Source organism: Nicotiana attenuata, unplaced genomic scaffold, assembly GCF_001879085.1.
Source record: "Nicotiana attenuata strain UT unplaced genomic scaffold, NIATTr2, whole genome shotgun sequence".
NCBI classification, from domain to species: Eukaryota; Viridiplantae; Streptophyta; class Magnoliopsida; order Solanales; family Solanaceae; genus Nicotiana; species Nicotiana attenuata.
The window spans coordinates 29,180-50,937 of NW_017675475.1; the positions used below are offsets into that span (position 1 = coordinate 29,180).

The 21,758-nt window shown below is 36.9% G+C and overlaps 3 protein-coding genes and 1 pseudogene across 5 annotated transcripts; all 4 read right to left on the reverse strand.

Moving 5' to 3' along the window:
• Positions 1 to 88: 88 nt before the first annotated feature.
• LOC109220114 lies at positions 89 to 7,991 on the reverse strand (annotated as a pseudogene).
• Positions 7,568 to 10,067, reverse strand: LOC109220118 (mitochondrial arginine transporter BAC2-like). Its single transcript, XM_019384583.1, has 2 exons — positions 9,299 to 10,067; positions 7,568 to 8,902 (listed from the first exon to the last, which is right to left on the reverse strand). The coding sequence occupies exons 1-2, from the start codon at positions 9,518 to 9,520 to the stop codon at positions 8,213 to 8,215; spliced, it is 912 nt and encodes a 303-aa protein (XP_019240128.1). The 5' UTR covers positions 9,521 to 10,067; the 3' UTR covers positions 7,568 to 8,212.
• A 636-nt stretch (positions 10,068 to 10,703) lies between these two features.
• On the reverse strand, positions 10,704 to 14,405 carry LOC109220117 (G-type lectin S-receptor-like serine/threonine-protein kinase CES101). Of its 2 annotated transcripts, XM_019384581.1 has the most exons (7): positions 13,262 to 14,405; positions 12,698 to 12,805; positions 12,423 to 12,610; positions 12,135 to 12,345; positions 11,816 to 12,053; positions 11,592 to 11,742; positions 10,704 to 11,092 (listed from the first exon to the last, which is right to left on the reverse strand). In XM_019384581.1, the coding sequence occupies exons 1-7, from the start codon at positions 14,385 to 14,387 to the stop codon at positions 11,072 to 11,074; spliced, it is 2,043 nt and encodes a 680-aa protein (XP_019240126.1). In that variant the 5' UTR covers positions 14,388 to 14,405; the 3' UTR covers positions 10,704 to 11,071. The 2 variants fall into 2 exon arrangements, with proteins under 2 accessions (XP_019240126.1, XP_019240127.1); XM_019384582.1 differs by lacking the exons at positions 10,704 to 11,092; positions 11,592 to 11,742 and having other exon boundaries at positions 11,815 to 12,053.
• Positions 14,406 to 18,534: 4,129 nt separating this feature from the next.
• On the reverse strand, positions 18,535 to 20,764 carry LOC109220115 (26S protease regulatory subunit 7 homolog A-like). Of its 2 annotated transcripts, XM_019384579.1 has the most exons (6): positions 20,605 to 20,761; positions 20,252 to 20,343; positions 20,095 to 20,172; positions 19,606 to 19,667; positions 19,028 to 19,117; positions 18,535 to 18,762 (listed from the first exon to the last, which is right to left on the reverse strand). In XM_019384579.1, exons 1-5 carry the CDS (start codon positions 20,630 to 20,632, stop codon positions 19,075 to 19,077), a joined length of 303 nt encoding a protein of 100 aa, XP_019240124.1. In that variant the 5' UTR covers positions 20,633 to 20,761; the 3' UTR covers positions 18,535 to 18,762; positions 19,028 to 19,074. The 2 variants fall into 2 exon arrangements, with proteins under 2 accessions (XP_019240124.1, XP_019240123.1); XM_019384578.1 differs by lacking the exons at positions 18,535 to 18,762; positions 19,028 to 19,117 and adding an exon at positions 19,124 to 19,470 and having other exon boundaries at positions 20,605 to 20,764.
• Positions 20,765 to 21,758: the final 994 nt, after the last annotated feature.

Below are 21,758 nucleotides of genomic sequence, written 5' to 3' on the forward strand. Positions count from 1 at the left end.
TTACATGTTTACGGCTGTGTAGTAGTGAATTTAGAAACAGCATGATGATCAAATCCAATCAATTCTGTCATTTGGCTAAATAATTGCTATTATAGTGAATGATCAGTGTTTGAAAGCTCTAAGTTATGCCAACCAAAAGAGTTGATGCACTTTAAAGAGCAGTTCTTTACTCCTGTTTCATAATGCCTTTCCAGATTGAGCGTTTGCATGATTATTGTCACCCTTGTTGAAAAGGTACTTCAGAGCAGTTTCATAGGCAGTGAATATAGCCCCCATACACTAGGAATGCTCTGCCAACAGTCGTTCCCAAACCTCGGTAGAGCACACCGTGTCCCTCTTCTTTAACACTCGCCTGAAGCAATCAACAATACCACTATATTTTGCGTGTGATTGAGCTTGGAGTCTGGTCTTAACAACATCTAGGGGATAGCAGCTTATCCAGCTAATAGCTCCTGCAAGACCACCTGCTATGAGCGTTGTTTGAAAGCTCTCTTGGCAGTTCTTGCGACAGCCAGGTTGAAGTTGCTCCTTCGTATACTCGTATATCCAATAATACAGACCATGAGAGCGAGAATCTCTGAGGACAGTAATGGTTAATCCCCGGTAGATTCCCCTCCAACCTTCCTGTTTGATTCTTCTTCTTGTGACATCTATTGGACCCCTGAGACTAGTTGTTTGATTGTTCTGCTGATGTATGGATTAGTATGTCCTCTGCGAAAATGCCCGGAGCATATGAAATGCTCAATAAAGTTATAGAAATGACTCAGTATATTCACTTTTGTTTGTTTTATACCAATAAAACCACTCATATTTTGCGCATTATCACGCAAAATAATTCCTACATGAGAAGCATTAGAAAATGACATAAAAGGTCCCTTAAATTTGAGAGTAGGTTTAAACTAAGATAAGTTTTATATGAACTGCATTTTTCATTCTCCAATTTTTTCTCAAATAAATAGAAATTTTAAATGAATTTTTTTTGACTTTTAAAGATGTGTCTGAGTCGGCACGAAAAAGTTGCTGACTGAGACAGCGTGCAAGACACGAACTGGTAGTCACTTGCTAGGAAGTAGATGACCGGAAATTTGCCGAAACGATTATGGAAATACTCAAAATTGACGTATCAAGAAATGTCTTTTACTAGGATATGCAAATTATTTATGATATAATTTCCGTGCAGGGTGCAGTCAGGTCTCTCTTACATTGTTAAGTGACGACGACAACAACAACAACCCAGTGAAATCCCATTAGTGGGGTCTGCGGAGGGTAGTGAGTACGCAGACCTTACCCCTACCCCGAAGGGATAGAGAGGCTGTTTCCGAAAGACCCTCGGCTCAAGAGAACAAAAAGACAAAGGTAGACAATGTTAGTATCATCACATAAATCATAAGAAAATCATAAGAAAAATAGGAACAACATGAAATCCGGAAGAAAGATGCAAAGCAAAACCGATAGGTAGTAAATAGGTCCTGCACTGAAAATACAGCATTGACACTAGCTATCTTAGACAAAAATCCTACCAGACTAGTCTCAGAGGTATTAGTAAGGCAAGACTCAACTACCTCCTAACCTAAAACCTTAATGCTCGACCTCCACAACTTCCTATCAAGTGTTATGTCCTCGGAAATCTGAAGGCTTGCCATATCATGTCTGATCACCTCTCCCCAATATTTCTTAGGCCGCCCTCTACCTCTTCTCGTTCCCTCCACAACTAGCCGCTCACACCTCCTTACCGGAGCATCTGGGCTTCTCCTCTGAACATGCCTGAACCATTTGAGTCTTGCTTCCCGCATCTTGTCATCAATTGGAGCTACGTGCACCTTCTCCCGAATATCATCATTCCTAATCTTATCCATCCCAGTGTGCCCGCACATCCACCTTAACATCCTCATTTCTGCTCATGATCAACCTCATAATTCGTCGCGTTTGATATGATACTGAAAATCATATCCGTATTCTGTAACAAAATACGTGTAAAATGAGTACCAAAAGGAGGAAGAAGAATGACCTGAAAGGCGACGGAGGGTAGCGGAGTAGCCATTCCCCTGTAGAGATACAGGGGACCTTTTGTGGCGACAACATGGCGGAAAACGCTGAAAGAGGAACCACTCTTAGAGTTCGCTGTCGAACTCTGATGCTATCAAGTGATAACCAGAAATGACACCAGCTACTCCTCCAAATTATTAGAGTGCATGGTTCAATCCCACACATGATCTTGCAGGGGGCTATTAGAGTGTATCATCTGTTTTGAATTCACATTGTAGTCTATCTAGAACTCTATTGTTGTAGCTTATCCATTGCAACAAAATGATTACTCTTCCTTTAGAATAGGTATTAGCAGTGATGAGAAAAGCGCCCGCTTCCTTGCTTTAAGCGAGAAGCGAAGCAGAGCGAGGGGCTGGTCGTTACTCCAATTAAAAGCGGCTCAGGTACACATAAGCGACCGCTTCTCTCTAAAAAGCGAGAAGCGGTGAAGCGGAGCGGAGCGGAGCGGAAGAAGCGATCGCTTTTTGAATTAAAAGACCCAACATCTGTTTTCAATTAAAAGACCCAAATCGCTGACTTCTATTTTAGACACTTCTTCGACTTCTTCAGCAGCAAACTAGGGTTCTAAACCAGCGATTTCTTCCTCACTAAAACCAACGATTTCTTCCTCGCTTCAAGCAGCGATTTGTTCAAGCAAACTAGGGTTCTTCTTCTTCTTCTTCAACATTTCAACAACAGCTTTCAAGTTTCAATAGGTATGTTTTGCTTTTGCACTTTTTATTTCATTCTTCTTTTTCTTTTTCTTCTTCCTTTTCTTTTTCTTTTTCTTTCTAAACGTTCAAAAAGCGCCGAAACGTTGGCGAATTTTTTTCAGAAAAATTCTGCCCAAATTCTTAGTTTTTTTTTAAATTTCGCTTCACTTCAAAAAAGTGGGCGCTTCGCTTCTCGCTTCACGCTATTCACAACACTGGGTATTAGATAAGGATCTCAAAATTTTATATTTATCTTCAAAGATGTACAAAATCTATATAAAAACCAGAATAAGAATAGCAGAAGTTGCATCTGCTCTTATTTTCCCAAACTCTTTCTCATTCTTAATCTTTGTACAGATCCACCTGCCACAAATTCTTTTTCCCAACTGCTTGTAAGAAACTCTGGCCAAAAATCCATGCCCCCTGCATTCCCCAATCAAGAGTACCTATCTTCTACTTCAACTCTCTGCCTTATTATCTTTTCTTATATCTATTCAATAATCATACCTTAATTGCGATTTTGTTGGGAGCTGGCTAATGTAAGAAACGACCAATCATATGCCCATACATTGTTTTCTAGTGACCCCACAACCCACAGGTGCTTGTTGACGAGGCCAGCCTTCACTTGAGGTGAGTTGATCATTGACACAAAAAACATCTTTGAAATTCTAGATCAAACTGTAAGGTCCCGTGAAAATTTATACTCAAAACCTAGTAGTCGGACCCTTTGTACTAATCTAAGCATTTAAAAATCAAGAATCAAAGTTTTCCAGAAAAGTGCTATTATGCGGTTCAGAGTGCGGTCGCAAATCAAGTATGCGGACCGCATTTCTATCCCAAAGTGAGTCAGTGTGTTAGTCAAATTTGAGGTCAAAATGCGGTACATTATGCGATAGCATAACTGATATGCGGACCGCATAGTTGTCGCGTAATCATCTTGGAATTTTTCAAAGGACAGTTATGCGGTGCATTATGCACCGCAGAATGTGTATGCGGACTGCATTTCTGCCGCAAACTCAGACGGTAGGATCAGATTCTTGGAGCACTTTTCCGGTCCATTCTGCGGGCCGCATTTCTTCTTTGCGATCGCAAATGCGATCGCATACCTGACTCGGGGCTCCTATTTTTCCAAATTTTAAACCCGACCCCTTCTTCAATAAAACACCCTAACCCCTCATTTTAACATATTTTCTGAACAAACTAGAGAGAGGGGAGAGAGAGTTCTTGAGAGAGAAAGTCCTACCTTCATCAATTTGATTCTTCAAAGTCACCCGGGCCGGAAAATTTCAAGCAATTGTCTTCGTCTCCGTTCTTGCAGCCAGCCCTTTTTCATTGGTTTTCTGATTTAAACAAAAAGGGGATTCTCATGCATTGATTCTTGAAAATAAAAGTTGAAAACATACATGCATGTTCTTTAATACCTAAAATCTAGTAAAAAGAATTGGGTAGGAGTATAAATTTGCAAAAGGGGCGGTTGATAACCTAAATAAAGTTCGGGTAGTAATTGTGAACTTCAATTCTAAGATATACGTGTTAACTTGTGAACTAGATTGTCGGTACTAGGCTGTTGGTGAGCCGAAGTAGAAGTAAAAAGGGAAATTCGATTCCAGGTATGTATGGCTAACGTTGACCTTTGTAAAGTCACCTTGTTTGGTGTACGAGTATTTGGTATGTGATACCTTGAACGTTGTTGGTTAAGTCTCCCGATATAATGGTGTAAGTAAATGGCAACAAACCAAGTGTGTGTGTGAATGTGTTTCTGTGGTAAAAGCTGTGTAACAAATGATGGAAAGAAATCGTAATTGATGCAATTGAAACAACTGTGGTAATATCATATGTGACTTGTCGTGGGCAATTATCGTTGTGACTTAAATTGTATGCGGGCTGTTGTATATGATGGAAATGGTATTGATGGTTATGAAAATTCTTTGTGATTTGTTGTTGTTGTCGTGTGAAATGTGATTTGTTGTTGTTGTTGTGTGAAATGTGATTGTTCGGTGGGATCGGGTTGCGCGCCGAAACACGAAGTAATAAGGTGTGGGTTGTGGTGATAAGGGTGGCCGAGGTAATAAGGGTGGAAAGTGATCATAATCACTATTGAAATGAAAATATGAGAAAGTTGTGAAATCATTGATGTGATGAAATAATGTTGAAAGGGGAAAATGAGAGATTGTGAAACTTGTTTGGCTTTGGTTGTTCCTTTCATGTGCATTTGATTGTTGATTCTATTACTGTTTGTTATCTGTGTATTGATTGATTCTACTTGGGGTAAAGTTTGTTCATACATACCAGTACAATTCAAATGTACTGACGTCCTTTTTGCCGGGGGCGCTACATTCGTGTTATGATTGTAGGTGGATCCATAGCAGGTACTCCAGACCACCGACAGTAGCACTCCTTCACTTCCCGTCAGCTGAATTGGTGAGCCCCTTTCCTCTCGGGGCCCTGCGTGGCTCATGCCGCATTTCTTCCCGGAGTCTTATTTTTGGTATTTGTGTAAGGTATAGCCGGAGCCTTGTTACCGACAAGTATTATAAAACTCTTTTGTATCCTTAGAGGCTCCGTAGACAGGAAACGTGGGTTATGTACTTATGTATTTTGTATGTGGGCAGTAACTTGTAAACCACACTAAGTAACCATGTATGTTGTGTATAATTCGTAAAAAGGTGTTTTAATTATAAATGGTTATTCCCTTTGATTAATGAGTAATGAAAACACGGGGTAGCACGTGGGATAGGAAAGGCACCCAGGTCCGCTTGACTGGGGCTACCCGGTCGAGCGCCGGTCGCGCCCCACGGTTTTGGGGCGTGACACAAACTATGTCTCATCTTTGAATCAGATTTTAATTAAGAGAAAATTTTACTTTATACCCATTAATTCCAAACTATTTACCCTTTAATGCTCAGGCCCAAACTATTTACTACTCCTACCCATGCTCCCCAAACTATTTACCCGCCTTTATTATGTTCCTCTTCTTCTTCCTCCTCATTTACCTTCCTCCAATTCTTTGCTCAACTCCCCAACTGTGTCAAAACCCCATTCCGAAAACATTAGTTCAACTTCTCGCCCACTCTCAACCCCTCTCTGTCTCTATCTCTTTTTCCAATAGTATTTACTTTCAATTTATATGTTATCGTAAAGTTTTAAGGAAGAAAATAGTTTTTTTTTGAAGATTTATTGTTTGATTCGATATGGTACTATAAAATATTGCTTATAGTATCTTCGAGTAAGATTCCCAGATCTAAATTTTTGTGTGTATTTGAATATCCACCATTGTTGGGCTTGAAGCTCAATTTTATTTTTGAAGATTTCTTGTTTGATTCAAAGTGGGTGCTGTTAAATATTGCTTATAGTATCTTTTGGAAGTTCATACTGAAATTTGATAGCATTTGGAGCGGATTTGAGGTGATTGAGAATGAAATTTTCAGTTGAAAATCGAAGAAGAACACAGCTACAGTATACCGCTACGGTATACAATATGCTGTAGGAGTATATAGCTATACTGCAAACACAGTTACCTAACAATATACCGCTACAGTATACAATATACTATAGGAGTATATAGTTATACTGCTACAGTATACTATTATAGTATACTATATATTGTTATAGTATATTGTAATAATATGCAATATACTATTATACTATTGTATAATAGTATACTTATTACCCGTAAATTCACTTGTCTTTTCCCTTTTAATTTGCTTTAAGCTTTTACCCAGCGTGAGAGGCAAATTGAAAATGCAAATATATATATATATATATATATATATATATATATATATATATATAGCTAATTGTGTTTGCAGTATAGCTATATATATTATAGTATGCTATATAATGTAACGGTATACTCTTAACATTAGATCCTTTTAGAATTTTTTGAAATTTTTATTGACAACTGATATTATTTCAATTTAATAATTAATTAAACTTTTTTTTTAACTCTTTGCGTACAATTGTATACCTTGTTAGTATAACTATATACTATACTGGTATCATATCTTAGTTAATATTTTTTTGGTTGTATTAGCTACATTTAATTGGTACACAATTTGATTTTTCTTTAATAATAATATAAAAAAAAAGAATAATAAAAAATAGTTAAAATAGTAAATGAAATTAGATTATGAAGAGAAAAAGAATAAAAAAAAGAAATTAAATAAAATTAGAATAGGAAAAAAGAAAAAAAATAAGAAGAAAACGAGAAAAAAGAAAAGGAGAAAAGAAAAAAAAAAGAAAAAAGAAAAGAAAAGAAGCATAGAAATAAAAAAAGAATTGGAGAATAAAGAAAAAATTCCCCACAAAACCTACCATGGCTAGGAAATGTAATTAGTTTATGGGTAGACAAGGGTAAATAGTTTTGTTTTTGTGGGTAACTGTGTCAAAACCCCTTTAATTAATACTATGTGTTTCCTAGCTTGTTTTGCGCAACTAAATTTGGGAGAGTAAATAGGAAGTTGATATCCATTTGATTGTCTAGTTTACTACTTATCTAAGATTTCTGAATCTTCATTTGCACTCAAATCAGATGATATAAAATGAACTAAGTTGCTGATCCTCTGGAATGAGGATAATGGGGAGGAAGACATGAAAGATGTAAAGGATGAACATCTTGATAAGGTAAAATCCAGATGAAGGATACAAGCAATAGTCTTCATTAGGAGATAGTGTATCACCTTTTGTTGGGCTAGCTAATTGGGGCAAGTGCACAGATAGCCGATTTCAGGACCCATAGCCCAAGTTCATAAATTTTTGCAAGTTTAACTTGTCAAAGCCTAACTAAATATCTGAAGTTGTAGAATGGCATTCATTTACTAACTCGGCAAAGGATTAAAAACAAGTTCGTTAAATCATTTGAAGTGCTTGTTTTCGAGCAATCCATAACATGTTCAAACTTGTATCTCACAAGATCAATAACACCTCTCACTGCACTATTTGTTACTGACTGTACATGGTTGAGATTAAATACATTTGGGTATCAAACACCATATTGTAGCTCCAGATACCTACTCTAGATGTGCAATTGTGTCTTTAGATATACACAGGAAGGTTAATAGGAGTTGGCTTCTAGAATATTTGTGGAACTCATACTAGGACTCCTACGCGAGCTATACATGATGATTCCTCCGTATACTGGGCAATGAGCCTTCACGTGACAACTGCTCTATCATCTGCATCAGTAGTATCTCTAACAGCTTCAACTGCAACTTGTTGTTGGCCATGCGATATTTGAGATTGAACTTCAGGCATATATGCTTGTACTTCAGGCGTTTGTGATTTGACATGACTGTGACTATCACATTCATTTGTTTACATGATTATTGCTTTGTGTAGTGAAAGATCATGCTATGACAGCCCTACTTAGGATCCTGTGTTTTCTAGTGAAGTAATGCCAACCAAAGAGTTGATGAAAAGGCAATACTGTTTTATAATGCAGTTCTTCAATACTGTTTTATAATGCATTTTCAGATTTAAACATTTGCATGATTATTGTTATTGTTGTTAAAAAGGCACCTCAGGGCAGTTTCATAGACAGTAAAAATAGCCCCATTCACTAAAAATGCTCTGCCAACTGTAGTTCCCACGCCTCGCCAGAGAACAGCATGTCCCTCTAATCTCACACTTCGCCTGAAGCAATCGACAATACCGTGATATTTTGCAGATTTAGAGTGTGACTGAGCTTGGAGTCTGGTCTTAACAACATCTAGTGGATAGCAGCTTATCCAGCTAACTGCTCCTGCTAGACCACCAGCTATGAGCATTGTTTGAAAGCTCTCTTGACCGTTCTTGCGACAACCAGGGTGAAGTTGCTCTTTAGTATACTCGTACACCCAGAAATACAGACCGTGAGAGTGTGCATCTCTGACGACAGTAATTGTTAACCCGCGGTATATCCCCCTCCAACCTTCATGTCTGAATATTCTTCTTGTCACATCTATTGGACCCTTGAGACTAGCTGCTTGATTGTTGTACTGATTGGTTTTGCTTTGCAATTGAAGTTGGATTTTCACCAATTCCACAGGGCTGATGATTAGGCTTTGTATTGCTCCGGCCACAGTGCCACCTAAAGCAACACCTTTGTACGAGGGTGGGTTGCTGGCTGGGATATCTCTGTCGAATGCCCGTGATAGTGTTGCGTAGATCTGAAATACCATGGCATTCTGCACCAGGGAGGAGAGCAATATTTTCAAATTGTAAGAATAAAGCCAAATTCAAGTTCAAAATCAAATTCCCTCTTGCACAATGAAGAGATGGAGTGGGTTGGCAGCCCGATGCACTAAGCTCGCATAGAGCGCGGGGTCCGGGGAAGGGCCGGACCACAAGGGTCTTTTATACGCAGCCTTACCATGCATTTCTGCAAGAGGCTGTTTCCACATCTCGAACCCGTGACCTCCTCACATGGCAGCAGCTTTACCAGTTACACCAGGACTCCCCTTCAGGCACAAAAATACAATAAAAATAATATTTGTACTGACAACCATATCATTCAAGAATTCTATCTTCAAGTGTGGCAAATTTCGCGTAAAAAGACTATCAAAAGAAGGAAGAAGAATGACCTGAAATAGGACGGAGGCAAGAGGAGCAGCCATTCCCCTGTAGAGAGACAGGGGACCTTCTGTCGCGATAACATTGCGAAAAACTCTAAAAGCAGAACCGCTCTTAGAATTCTGCTGTCGAACTCTAATGCTGTCGAGTGGATAACCAGAAATGACACCAGCTATTCCTCCAAATCCACCTGCCACAAATTCTTTACCCCAACTGCTTGCTAGAAACTCCATTCCCCCTTCATTCCCCAGTGAAAATTCCTTATTACCTTTTTGTTAATATCTATTCAATAATCCTACCTGAACATCAATACATGGGGCTGTTATAAAAAATGAGTTGCTTAAATGTTTGTGCAATAAAAATTGACATGCTTAGTATCTCTGCTATAAAAAATGACCAACTCCAGCACTGCATATTTTGTTTGGTAGCTAAAGAAAGGAGGAAGAGTGCACGGCCTTGAATCTTGAAAATGTAAGACATGCAAAATGTTTTTTCTTTTATTTGCCAACAATGTTGTTATGTTGGTTTTGGTTGGGAGAGGCCTACAATAGGAAACGGCCAACCACCTCTTTCCTGGGGAGCCCACCATATGCCACGTGGACCAATCAAAGGTTAGCAGTTAGTAATAGTCTAGTGGGTTGCTTTTATCAGCCCGTTTTTCGATCACCCTGGCCCTAAACCATTGTGTCCAAAAGCAGCATTTGTATGCACCAAAAAAATAAAGAAAAATGCGAACTAGCCAAGACGATTAAATATCTAATAATCCCCGGTTCAATTTATATGAACCTATTTCCTTTTTAGTCCATGCCAAAAAGAATGACCTCTTTCCCTTTTTGGAAACAATTTACCTTTATGCAATGATTTATAGCCACACAAAATATATGTGCTTCATTTTACACCACAAGTTCAAAAGTCTTCTCTCTTTTCTTAAACTCTGTACCCAGTCAAATGAGTTCACATAAATTGAAACGGAGGGAGTATATATGTATAAAAAAATTTGACCTACATACAGTATTATTCTCCGACAAAGTGGGTGTGGATGAACAACTTCCGCTTCCACCCCTAACATGAATAAAGTTGCTTACGGGTAAAAAATAAAAAAATTCAACACTCCAGTAAAAAAACAACCCCAACAATACTTCTGATGTGGAACATAATTTATGTGTAAAAATTCATTAATATTGCAACAACTAGTAGTTATGAACCCATAACTTTAAAAGTATAATAGGTTCAATGCTAAAAAACTCACATATTATACCAATAGAGTTCAAATTCCGGATCCGCCTCTACCAACAACCTTACTCTCTCTTTTGTTAATGGTTCATACTTAATGCAGACACATACCCCGTTACCCGCAATTAAAGTATAGCCTAAACAATATTAGCTAATTGTGTGGAAGGAGAAAAGAAAAAGGAGTAAACAAGCAAAATCAAATCATCATCCCCTCATGCAGCAAGCAACGAATCTAACAAGTTCAATCTTGATAAAATTGACAATTTTGAGGGATAAAATTAATCATCTAGCAATCATATCTGAAATTGTTAACCCATTTGTGGAACAATTTACAAGTTGTTCGCTTATATCAGTCTCTGCTCTAGGCGTCTCAATGAAGAATGCTGGTTGCTTGGGAATGGGTAGTTGCGAGCTATCACTTGTGAGCATCATAACCACATTTGACATGGATGGCCTGTCCATAGGATTGGCTTGAACACACAGTAATCCGACATGAATGCATCTCATTACCTCGTTTGTTGGTGTTGATTCATTCGACAACATTGGATCAGTTAGTTCTTCAAATACTCTGCCTGCTTTTCACAGAGACAAAATTTGATATAGCAAACTATCAAGTTTCCATGCCAGAGGTGGATCCAGAATGTAAACTTGACAATTGGAGTCATTGTACTCTGGAATTATGGGTTTTGAGTTTTAACAAAATCTATATCCGCGGGTTTCGAGGAAGGGCCGGACCATAAGGGTCTATTGTACACAACCTTACCCTGTATTTCTACAAGAGGCTGTTTCCACGTCTCAACCTGTGACCTCCTGATCACATGACAACAACTTTACCAGTTACGCCAAGGCTTGTTTAACTTATCAAGTTTACATTCTGGATCATGCCAGAGGCGGATCCAGAATGTAAACTTGACAAATTGTACATTTTAAGTTTTTAACTCTGGAGTCATTGTACGCTTTATGGGTTTTGAGTTTTAAAATCCGTTGAAAGTTTAGTGATTTCTCAATTGAGTACCCTCCATCTATCTCTGGATCATGCTACATTATTGATTTTTAATGAGAGAAACTTACATATCCTATGAGGTTTAGTGGGCGTTCCAAGTGATAGCAGCTGTTGTTTCTTTTGCCATTCAAAATCTCGAGTACTAGCACTCCAAAACTGAATACGTCTGTCTTCATTGATACAATGCCATTCATGGCATATTCCGGAGACATATAGCCACTGAAAAGAAAGCAATGCGAGACAATGAATCTCCATAGTTAGATAATTATACCATCTAGTATTACGGACTTACTAGGTACCAACAATTCGCTCCGTGTTTGCTTCAAATTCTTGCTTTCCAAATATCCTGGCTAAACCAAAATCTGAGATTTTGGGGTTCATATTGTCATCAAGTAAAATATTGCTGGCTTTTAGATCTCTGTGAATCACCCTCAGCCTTGAATACTCATGGAGATAAAGTATTCCTTGAGCAACTCCTTCAATAATGTTCAAACGGGTATTCCACTTTAGTGTATCTCTTCTGCTAGCATCTGTTGATACAAAATTATTGAAACGTAATGAAATACTTAAGATTTATTAAGCAAATAAGGCATGAAATAGGAAATCCATACCAAATAGGAACAAGTCTAAGCTTTTGTTCATCATGTATTCATAAACTAATATCTTCTCTTCCCCTTCAACACAACATCCTAAAAGCCTAACAAGATTAGTGTGCTGGAGTTTAGCAATCAGCTTAATCTCATTTTGGAACTCAACCAATCCTTGCCCTGAACTTGTTGAAAGTCTCTTTATGGCTACCTCTTGCTCATCTACTAACATCCCCTGTAATTTTGGCTACTAATTAGCAAATCTAACAAATCAGCTTAAGCCAAAAAGCTTCTTAACTTCTTAGTTCTTACCTTATAAACGGGTCCATAGCCGCCCTCGCCTAACTTATTATCAGACGAAAAATTGTTTGTGGCAACATGTATAGTTTCAAGGCTGAAAATTTGTATATCATGCCTCAACTTCTTGTCGTTGTACTGGCCAGGAATGGCGTTAGGACCTGCTAGCTCGTATAACACTTTCTCCACTTCTCTGGCTTTGCCTAGTTGCCCATTGCAAAAGTTGAAGATTTTATTAGAGATAATAAAGTGTAATCGTGGACTAGTGCTAGGGTGAATGTATTGCTCACCTCTTGCTATGAGTTTTTTTTGTTTCAGATAGCATAAGGAGAAAGCGAAAACCAATACCATTATGGGCGCTGCTATTGTCAGCCATATCCACCATTTTCGCTTCTCATCTGTCAAAAAATTGTACACATTCAACAGAATTTTTCTTCGAACATACTATGATGCTATCATAAAGGTTGGTACTCTAGAAAATCCAAATTTCCAATAGCCTCAAAACTCAAAATCAAGATTTTGTAAGGTGTGGTTGTTCATTTGCACGAGCCATGTTTGAACTGAAGATGGAATCTATTATCCTGGAAATTAAATCCTGCAGCATCATGATCTGAACAAAATAGCTTGGTTCTAGTGTTAGTAAATTTTGGAATGACGAGCAAATGAGACAATGATGATTGGTGATATTAATGTGGTTCCCTTATAAAACGATTTATCTTGAGCTGAATAAAGCAATCCTAATATGAGTTGCAATATTGTTGCATCATGTATGTTTGATGCAGGATAGGAATCACCAAGTTTTTCTAAGTCTATTAGTCTATTGAATAAATTTGGTCTCAAGAAACAAGAATTACCTTTTCTTGTAAGAAAGAAAACACCTCTGGCTAGACTGTTTGATGCTGTCACAAAACTCGAACTGTTTCCCCAAATTTGGCAGCCAGTCCCCTCGTCACTATCAACTGAAGTATAGGCAACACACGAGCAATCGTTCTCACACTTGGCCTTACAATCAGAGAGGCTCAAGGTATAATTTTCCTCAATTTTAAAGCTATCTCCAAACATGTAAACTTGTCTAAGCTCAAACCAATAATTTTTAGCTGTCCTGCACTGGGGCAATACCTGCTTTACGCAGCCAGCATCAGGAATCCCATCGATACAAATACCAAACACTTTATTTCTTTCAAAACCAGCCTGAATTGATCCAGATGGACTAACCGTGTACCTTCCATAAACAGAATAAGCAGTATACGTGAAATATTTCTCATCCTCATTTGAGACATATTTAAAACCAAAATGGCCGTTAGGCAAAGGCCCACTCTTCCAATAGACCTTGCCCATCCACGAGATTATGAGCTGATTTGTACCATTAGGGTCAAGACCAAAGGTAAAAGACCCTGAGGCAGGTGCTTGATCGGTTGCCCATGAAGTCAATGACCAGTTATGTCCAGTTCTCAAGTTAATCCCTAGCTTCATTCCAGGCAAAAGTGTATCGGTTGGATAATCAAAGCTTTGCCATAGTGTTCGATGAACGGAGCCATTGGAATTCAGTTCTCTCAGCACAAAATTACCATTATCTAGTAGTATAGCAGTTAAGTTAGTTGCTGCTGTTGGAGTGGCACTAAGCAAAATGACCTTTCCTTCACTATGAGAAATCATTAATCTGCCATCACGATCGATCATAAGACTTGCAGATGTATCAGTTATAGGATCGTCTCTGTTAGCTATCCACACAGCCTTTTCATCTCCCTCTTGGATAACGTGGGAGTACATATCAAGACTTGGCCGAGCAAATATGCCTAAGTAACGCTTTCTTGACTTGCCGGGACTGAAAATTTGCATTTTGAACAATCTATTTGCCGAGAATAACTGTTGGTAATCTGTTAGATTTTGTTTCTTCGAGATTTCAGCCAAGTCCGCACGCGAGAAGTGACATAACAGCACGAGGATGAGAATTACTATCAGAATTTTGTAGGTAGCCATGTAAGGAAAGCTTACAGGCCACAGCTCTCTAATATACACTTAATGAATACACTCGTAATCTACACACCAAAACATAGTCAGCAACATGTGCGTTGACATTGACTTCTATCGACCACCAGATTTTCTATAGGTATGCTTAAGTGGGCGTTTGGACATAAGAATTGTAAAATTCCAAAAAAGTATATTTTTTTTTTCAAGTGAAAATGGTAACTGAAAATTAGAGTTGTATTTGGATATAAATATAATTTTGGGTTATTTTTGTGAATTTTTTTGAGTGATCTGAGTGAAAATTTTGAAAAACGGCTTTTTGGAGTTTTTCAAATTTTCGAAAAATTCTAGAACTCATCTTTAAGTGAAAATTAGAATTTTTATGATCAAACACTGATTTTAAAAAAGTGTAATTTTCGAAAAAAGTAAAAAAAATCTTATATCCAAACGGGCTCTAAAATTCCAAACCTGCCATTTTTTCGAGTTTGGAAACTAAATTATTGTATGCCAACCCTGATTAATTACCAAGAAGCTTCAAGTCCACCATAATAGTAAAATCGCAAAACTATCATTTGTCAATTGAACTATATGTGTATTGCTCAAAATACACAAATAATCAAAGGTCAAATTTTTGGCGCCAGATTATAAAAAGAAATTCTTGAAAATAGGTGCAGCAATCCTTTATTCTCTGATAATAATAAGTTTTTTCTTGGAATTTTTACCTCCTGTAGCAAAGGTTGATATCTTATTTATTTTAAATAAATACCCTTTTAAAAAATTATATTCCATAGCTACCTTTTGTTTTTAATAGCCAAATATCTATTTATGGTCACCTCCTACCCTTAAGCCATAAAATATGCTTTGTATTATTTTTCTCTCTCATTCTTTCAGATTTTTCTCCACCCTCTCTCTCTCAACCAACGCCACAAATCACCGTACCGACAGATAAAACTGCGGTACCGGAGTCGCCATTTGTACCAAATTTTGATGTTGATCCACCTATTAGGCCTGGTGATGATGACCCGAACGAGAGTATATAAGCTTCTACGCAACCATTAAAACATGGATTGACTCAACAACCATTAAAACAACGATTGTTTGCAACATTCCCTTTTTTCATTTTTCATGAATAATTTGCCCCAATGGAAACCACGGGTACTGTGAAAGACAAACTCAGAGGCGTTTGATAGATTTTCCGCTTATGGCCTCTTACTATTCTTGTAGACTACAAAATGTTGTACCCTTCTTCCCTTTTGGTTACTAGGGTAAATTGGGGCTGACAATGAAGGTCCGAAATCTGCTATCGACGAGTCGACATTAGGGTCATTCTTAAATAAAGACGACGGAGTTTTGGGGCTGAGCAACTTGAAGAGTCTGTTACTTTTTTTCCATTGTATTTCAACGTATCTCGCTGTATTCTGTGTATCTCATTGTATTCATTGTCTTTTTTTTCTATTGTATTTTACTGTATCTCGCGATATTTCATGTATTTCATTGTATTCACTGTCTCGCTATATTCCATGAATGTATTCATATGTTTTTTTAATTAATATAATTTATATATTCAGATGTATTTATGTATTTAGATTTATAATTGAGTTTGTTGACTTATATTAGGAGTCTATTTCTGTTAATTCATTTAGTTTTCCTTTTAAAAACAACTGAATAGACCACGATTTACGCTATTTACGTTACTGTATTTACAAATACATATTGTGAATACAGTCGAATACAATAATTGCCTAGCTGTATTCCCCTGTTTCACGCTGAGTATTGCTACTGTATTCATAAATACATTAGCTTAAATACATCGAATACACTCTAGCAAAACTGAAAACATAGCTATAGAAAGTAATATAGTAAATGATAGCTACAACTAGCTAATAACCACTAAACAATAGTGGTTTGTGAAAATTTCTCTTTTTTGTTCACGGTAACGGATTAGGACCAGGGCCCAAAGAACAACAAAAACATAAGCTACTCAGCCTACACGTTGATCTTCTAGGGGCAAAGTGCAACAATAGTCACTTTTAAGCCCGCTATTTAAAATATATCAACAATTTACTATGTATTTAAAGATTAACTAATTCACCCAAACTTCAACACTAAGTATCCTGAATTTGGAAATTCAGTGTCCTGAATTTTTGAGCTGCTAATTTGAAATTCAGGACTAAGTGTCCTGAATTTCTGAACTACTAATTTAAAATTCAGGACATAAGATTCGAACTTCTGTACATAATTTTAGAACTTTAGGACACGATGTCCTGAAGTTTGAATTTTGAGGTTTAAATTCTAGGACGTCGTGTCCTGAAGTTTGAGTGAAATTGGCTAATCTTTAAATACATTGTAAATTGTGGATATATTCGAAATATCATACTTAAAAGTGGCTACATGACGTCATGCCCAACTTAACCCAAATACTCTTAACAACCCAATTCAAACAAGAAAAAGAGATTTTTACATTCCTATACACTATATGAAATTATATTACACTCCTTACTCAAGTTTTACTATAATTACATTTTATATACCCAATTACCATTTATGTATATTTTAAGGGAATTAATGATAATAATTAGTGTCCTAAAATCACTCTATATCTTCCACTCCCCCCCCCAACACATTTCTCTCTCCACATCCCACCCCCCTCCCCACGTATGTTGCACAAGAGAGCAGCAATTCCACCATTGACAACCATTAAAAAGTTTTGAAGCTTTGAATTCGAATTTGGATTTTCAAAAAATATTATTTGCTTGAATTGGGTGTTGTTGCAAAGAATTGGGAATTCTCTCTACGTCTCTCAATCTCTCAATCCCTAATTTCAGTAATGTAAAGCAAAGGAAAAGAGAGCACCAATTCCACCATTGACAACCATTAAAGAGCATTGAAGCTTTGAATTCGAATTGGGTTTTCAAAAACCATTATTTGTTTGTATTGGGTGTTGTTGCAAACAATTGGAAATATGATTTGGAGTTTATATCTCAATTTTGAGGGTGTTCTGGTGAAGATTAGACTTGATTTTGGCTGAATTTCAGATTGAAACTCGAAGAAGAAGAAGAAGAAGAAGAAGAAGAAGAAGAAGAAGAAGAAGAAGAAGAAGAAGAAGACATGACATACATTATACTGCAGAAATTGTAGTAAAGTTGTAGTAAAATTATAGAAAAATTATATTCTACTGTTTGTCGCGCCCCCTTTTTTCCCTTTTTGACGGGGAAGTCCGGGTTTCGACATTCATAGGGGGAATAACTCATTTCGTTTTGGGAATTGGGTATTTGAAGAGTCGCCACCTAACGGATTATTGTGCGTTAAGGCGCCTACAGCGATTAACTCTCAGACTAGTTTGCATTACCAGAGATTAGGGTAAGGGCTCGAAATAACCTTGAGGGGAAGATGTTAGGCACCCCTCTCTGTCCACAACTGTGGGTCCCAACTGAACTTATACTTACGAATTAGTCCATTAACAAATAAATAGTTGAAGCAGATAATTGCAAATAAAGCATGTTGGGTATTGTATAACTCAAATAATAAGACAAGAATTTAAACAAGTTGTGTGCATAAAAAAGGAAAGTAAAGTTTTCAAGTAAAGAGGATTTGGGAGAGATGGGTCCTAGGTTGATTAGCCTATAGGATCACATTAGTACAATATCCGGTAATCACTCCTTAGAAAGGGGCTACGCATGGCATTGGCACTACAAGAAAGTATGGAATTTGCAATAATTTTTTTTGTTGCCATATATTGAATATTGTTGCGAAAAGTACTTTTGGCAACAACAAGAAAGTTGTTGCATGCCGTTGCAATGAATGCTGATGGGAAAAGTTTTTGCAACAACAAAAGACATTGTTGCAAAATCTTGTCTTAACGCAACAAAAAATGTTGTTGCCATTAATTATATTTTGGTCACACAATTGTGGCTTATGAAAATATTTAGCGACAACAATTATTGTTGCGATAAATTATTATTTTTTCACAATAACATTACTTGTGGCAAAAAAAATGGCGGGAGGGTAGTTAATATTCTGTTAGAAAGGCTTTTAGCAACAAGTATTGTTGTGGCCACAAAATTACTTTTTGCCAATAATATTATATTTTCTATACAGCTAGCAACAATAAATATGTAGTTGCTACATACACAATTTCAACAATAAATATGTAGTTGCTACATACACAATTTACATTATTTTCAATGCAACTGAAGCACTAAGTATTTTACATACTTTCAAAAACTAAATACCACTAAAACATATATGTTTTTACTTACAAAAAGAACAAGAACATCTCAAGAGTCATAATTTCTATTCTAATAACAACCTTAAAAGCAAATTTTCTTCCAGTAACTTGTGCATTGATGGACCATATTGCCAGCATGTTGGTTTACTCATGATCATCCTACAAAAGAAGATAAACTATAATTACATTTTTGTATAAAAATAAACTATAAAGTACACAAGTACAGACCAAAAGAGAGAATTTGGGCACCAACAATCTCAAAGCTAGCAACTAATTTATTTGTGAGACCTGAAGGCTAAGTTCATGATACAAATGGTGGTGGCGGCGGCGACAAGATACTAGATGGAAATATAATGCAAATATTATAGTGAACAATATCAACCAAGGAATTTACTTTTGAAAGAGTTAGACGAAGTTTTCTTACCGTGATGTCATCCATAAGTCTTGAACAACTTGCCTTATCTGAGCCACTTAAATTAAAAATAATGTTGAAAATTGCAACAGAAACTCCATTCTGTTAAACATAGTAAAATTGCATAACTTAATTTGTCGTACAAATCAGTGGAGAGGAATGATATAGGAACAAGGAAGAAACAGAGATAATGCGACAAGAGTAATTTATGGATTAGGTTGTTTTCATATCTTCTTTTCCATAATCAAAGTATTTTCTTTTCTTAGTCTCTTTGTTTAATTCTGCATTTACTGCTGGTGAACCTCAATCTATACAGAGCTGGGACCATAAAACAGAATGCCGATGAGTAGCGGCAGCGCCACCACCGGTAGTAGTTGTAACCTCATCTTTACGGCGGCTTTTTCTCCTCCTCCGCCTCCTCAGTCACAGTCCTCAAAAGAGTTTCTCCACCACCACTATCAAGGCACCAGTCACACAAAAGCCCAAGTTTCAGCTACAGATATTCCCCCTAAAGTTCTTTGTTCCACCTAAGAGCTAAAGAACATCTACACTAGGCAAAGAAGAAGAAGAAGAAGAGGCAGAAGGAATACCCGACTCGCACGCCTTCTTCTATATCAGTTGGTGAAACTTTATCACCCAATCCAACAACAAACTGCAGTTACGAAATGAGCACATTTAAATGAGGTAATTACGATCCATTGCAAAAATAGATCCAACCAACAGTACTATAAGACTTCTCTCATGGCAATACGTCACATACTCAAAAAAAATAAAGGAAACTACAGAGCACAAAGCCTTCAGGCTAAAGACAATAACAAGGGAAAATATCCTGTTAATAAATTCAGTGTAATATTTAAGACGAATAGGAAGATGACTGATAGATATCCAATCATGAAGCATCAAACTTCTTATTTATGTTTTGCTGCTAACTACAGCTTAAGCAGAGTTCTATATCTCACGATCAGTTTGCAAAGAGCTTCTTAGACAAACTGCCTCCAAACACCAACACAAATTAAATTACAGTTAGAAATGAAGGTAATACAGCCAATATAATATTTAAAAAAAATAAGATAACAGACCTTTGCGATTTGCTTGATGTTTATAACATATTTTGCATCTTCAGTGTTGGGACTAATTATCTTTGTACACCTCGCCACCTGCTCCAAAGATTTAGTTAAAGCTTTAGCGTATCTGACTAACAAGATTTATGCACTTTTCATTTTCAGAAAACCAAACCTGAAGAGGTTGCTCCTCCTGCATCATCTGTTTATCAGAAACAAGATCCCATTGACTTGGTGCAGCTAACCCAGTATCAGATTCCTTAATACCTGCAGATATTCTAAATTAGAATTCACCATACATTTATAGGAACAATGCAAAAGAAAAAGTAGGAAAACTCATCACACCTTTTAACATAATCGAATTAAATTTCAGAAATAAGGGATAAGAAAAGTTCTCTTTTTTTCTATTCTTTCTTGCTAGCCCCCAAACAATGAAGACCAAATTCGAGGCAAATGAGCAGTATTATGCAATTAGAGGTACCATTATTTCAACAACAAAGAACAAAACTAAGATATACAAATACATACCACATAAATCATTTATCATGTTTTCCATTTCCTTGATTTCCTTCTCAACTTTCTTTATGCTTGTTGAATAAGGCCCCAAACCCTACAAAAATCATTTTAATAATTTAATAAAAGATGCGACCTTAATAAAATGAACAGAAACTAACTAGTGTACTTTTTTAAAAATGAATAAAGGGGATTCTCCAAAAGGTGAACCTATAGAGAAAAGGCACCAAACTATAATTGGAATAGGAAAAAAAAATTAGTCAACTCTTCTTTCTTCAAACTCAGTATACATATGACTTGGTATGCTCCTCTGTTTGTATTGGCATACCACAAGTATATATACAAATGAGATTACACACTTTTTACATGAATAGCTTTAATCTATCCAAACGAATGACATTTTATCACAAGAACTGTATAACCGTATCACCTCGTTATGTCATATCCTCGTGTAAATAATCCTCCAAGATGTAAGATAATTTAGTTCAGGTAATGGAGTACTCATAGAATCAAAGATAGCTCCAATATATAAGGGACATACACTAACTTTTATGAATATATGTGTATCATACACCACTGCCAGCTCCTTTCTACTTATACCAAGAATATATCCTCTAATGGAAAATGAAGTCCTATAATATATGCATTCATACATAACCCGTAATCACAAATTAAGTTGGAGACGGTCAAAATGTTCCTCCTAGTTCTAACAAGCATCATTTCATCCAAGGGAACTTAGTTAACTGCTACCGGTTGTGATAACCAAAAATTTATACAAGGGGATTCCAAAAAATTCTAGGATGTCGCAGTTGGGATTTAAAGCATATGACCTAAAGCAACTTTTGAACCCCCATTTACTGTTATACTTGAATTTTTCTTCATTTAAAGGGGATGCAACGGCTAACAGATAACCAAGAAAAATCATTTTTACCCCATTTGCACAGTGTAATTTCTCGACAAAGGGGATTCGGTACCCTTTGACTCTACTCAGATCTGCCACCGCTCACCCCCATCTTCCTGTCAAAATGAAACTTATTTGCATTCAGCATAAGACCGCTAATACAGATCACAGATACATAAACTTTCCACTTTCCTTCCTGTCCCAGCTCCCAGAAACAAGCTGAATAAGTGCCACATTAGCTACAACTGATGGAACTAAGGAAGTAATA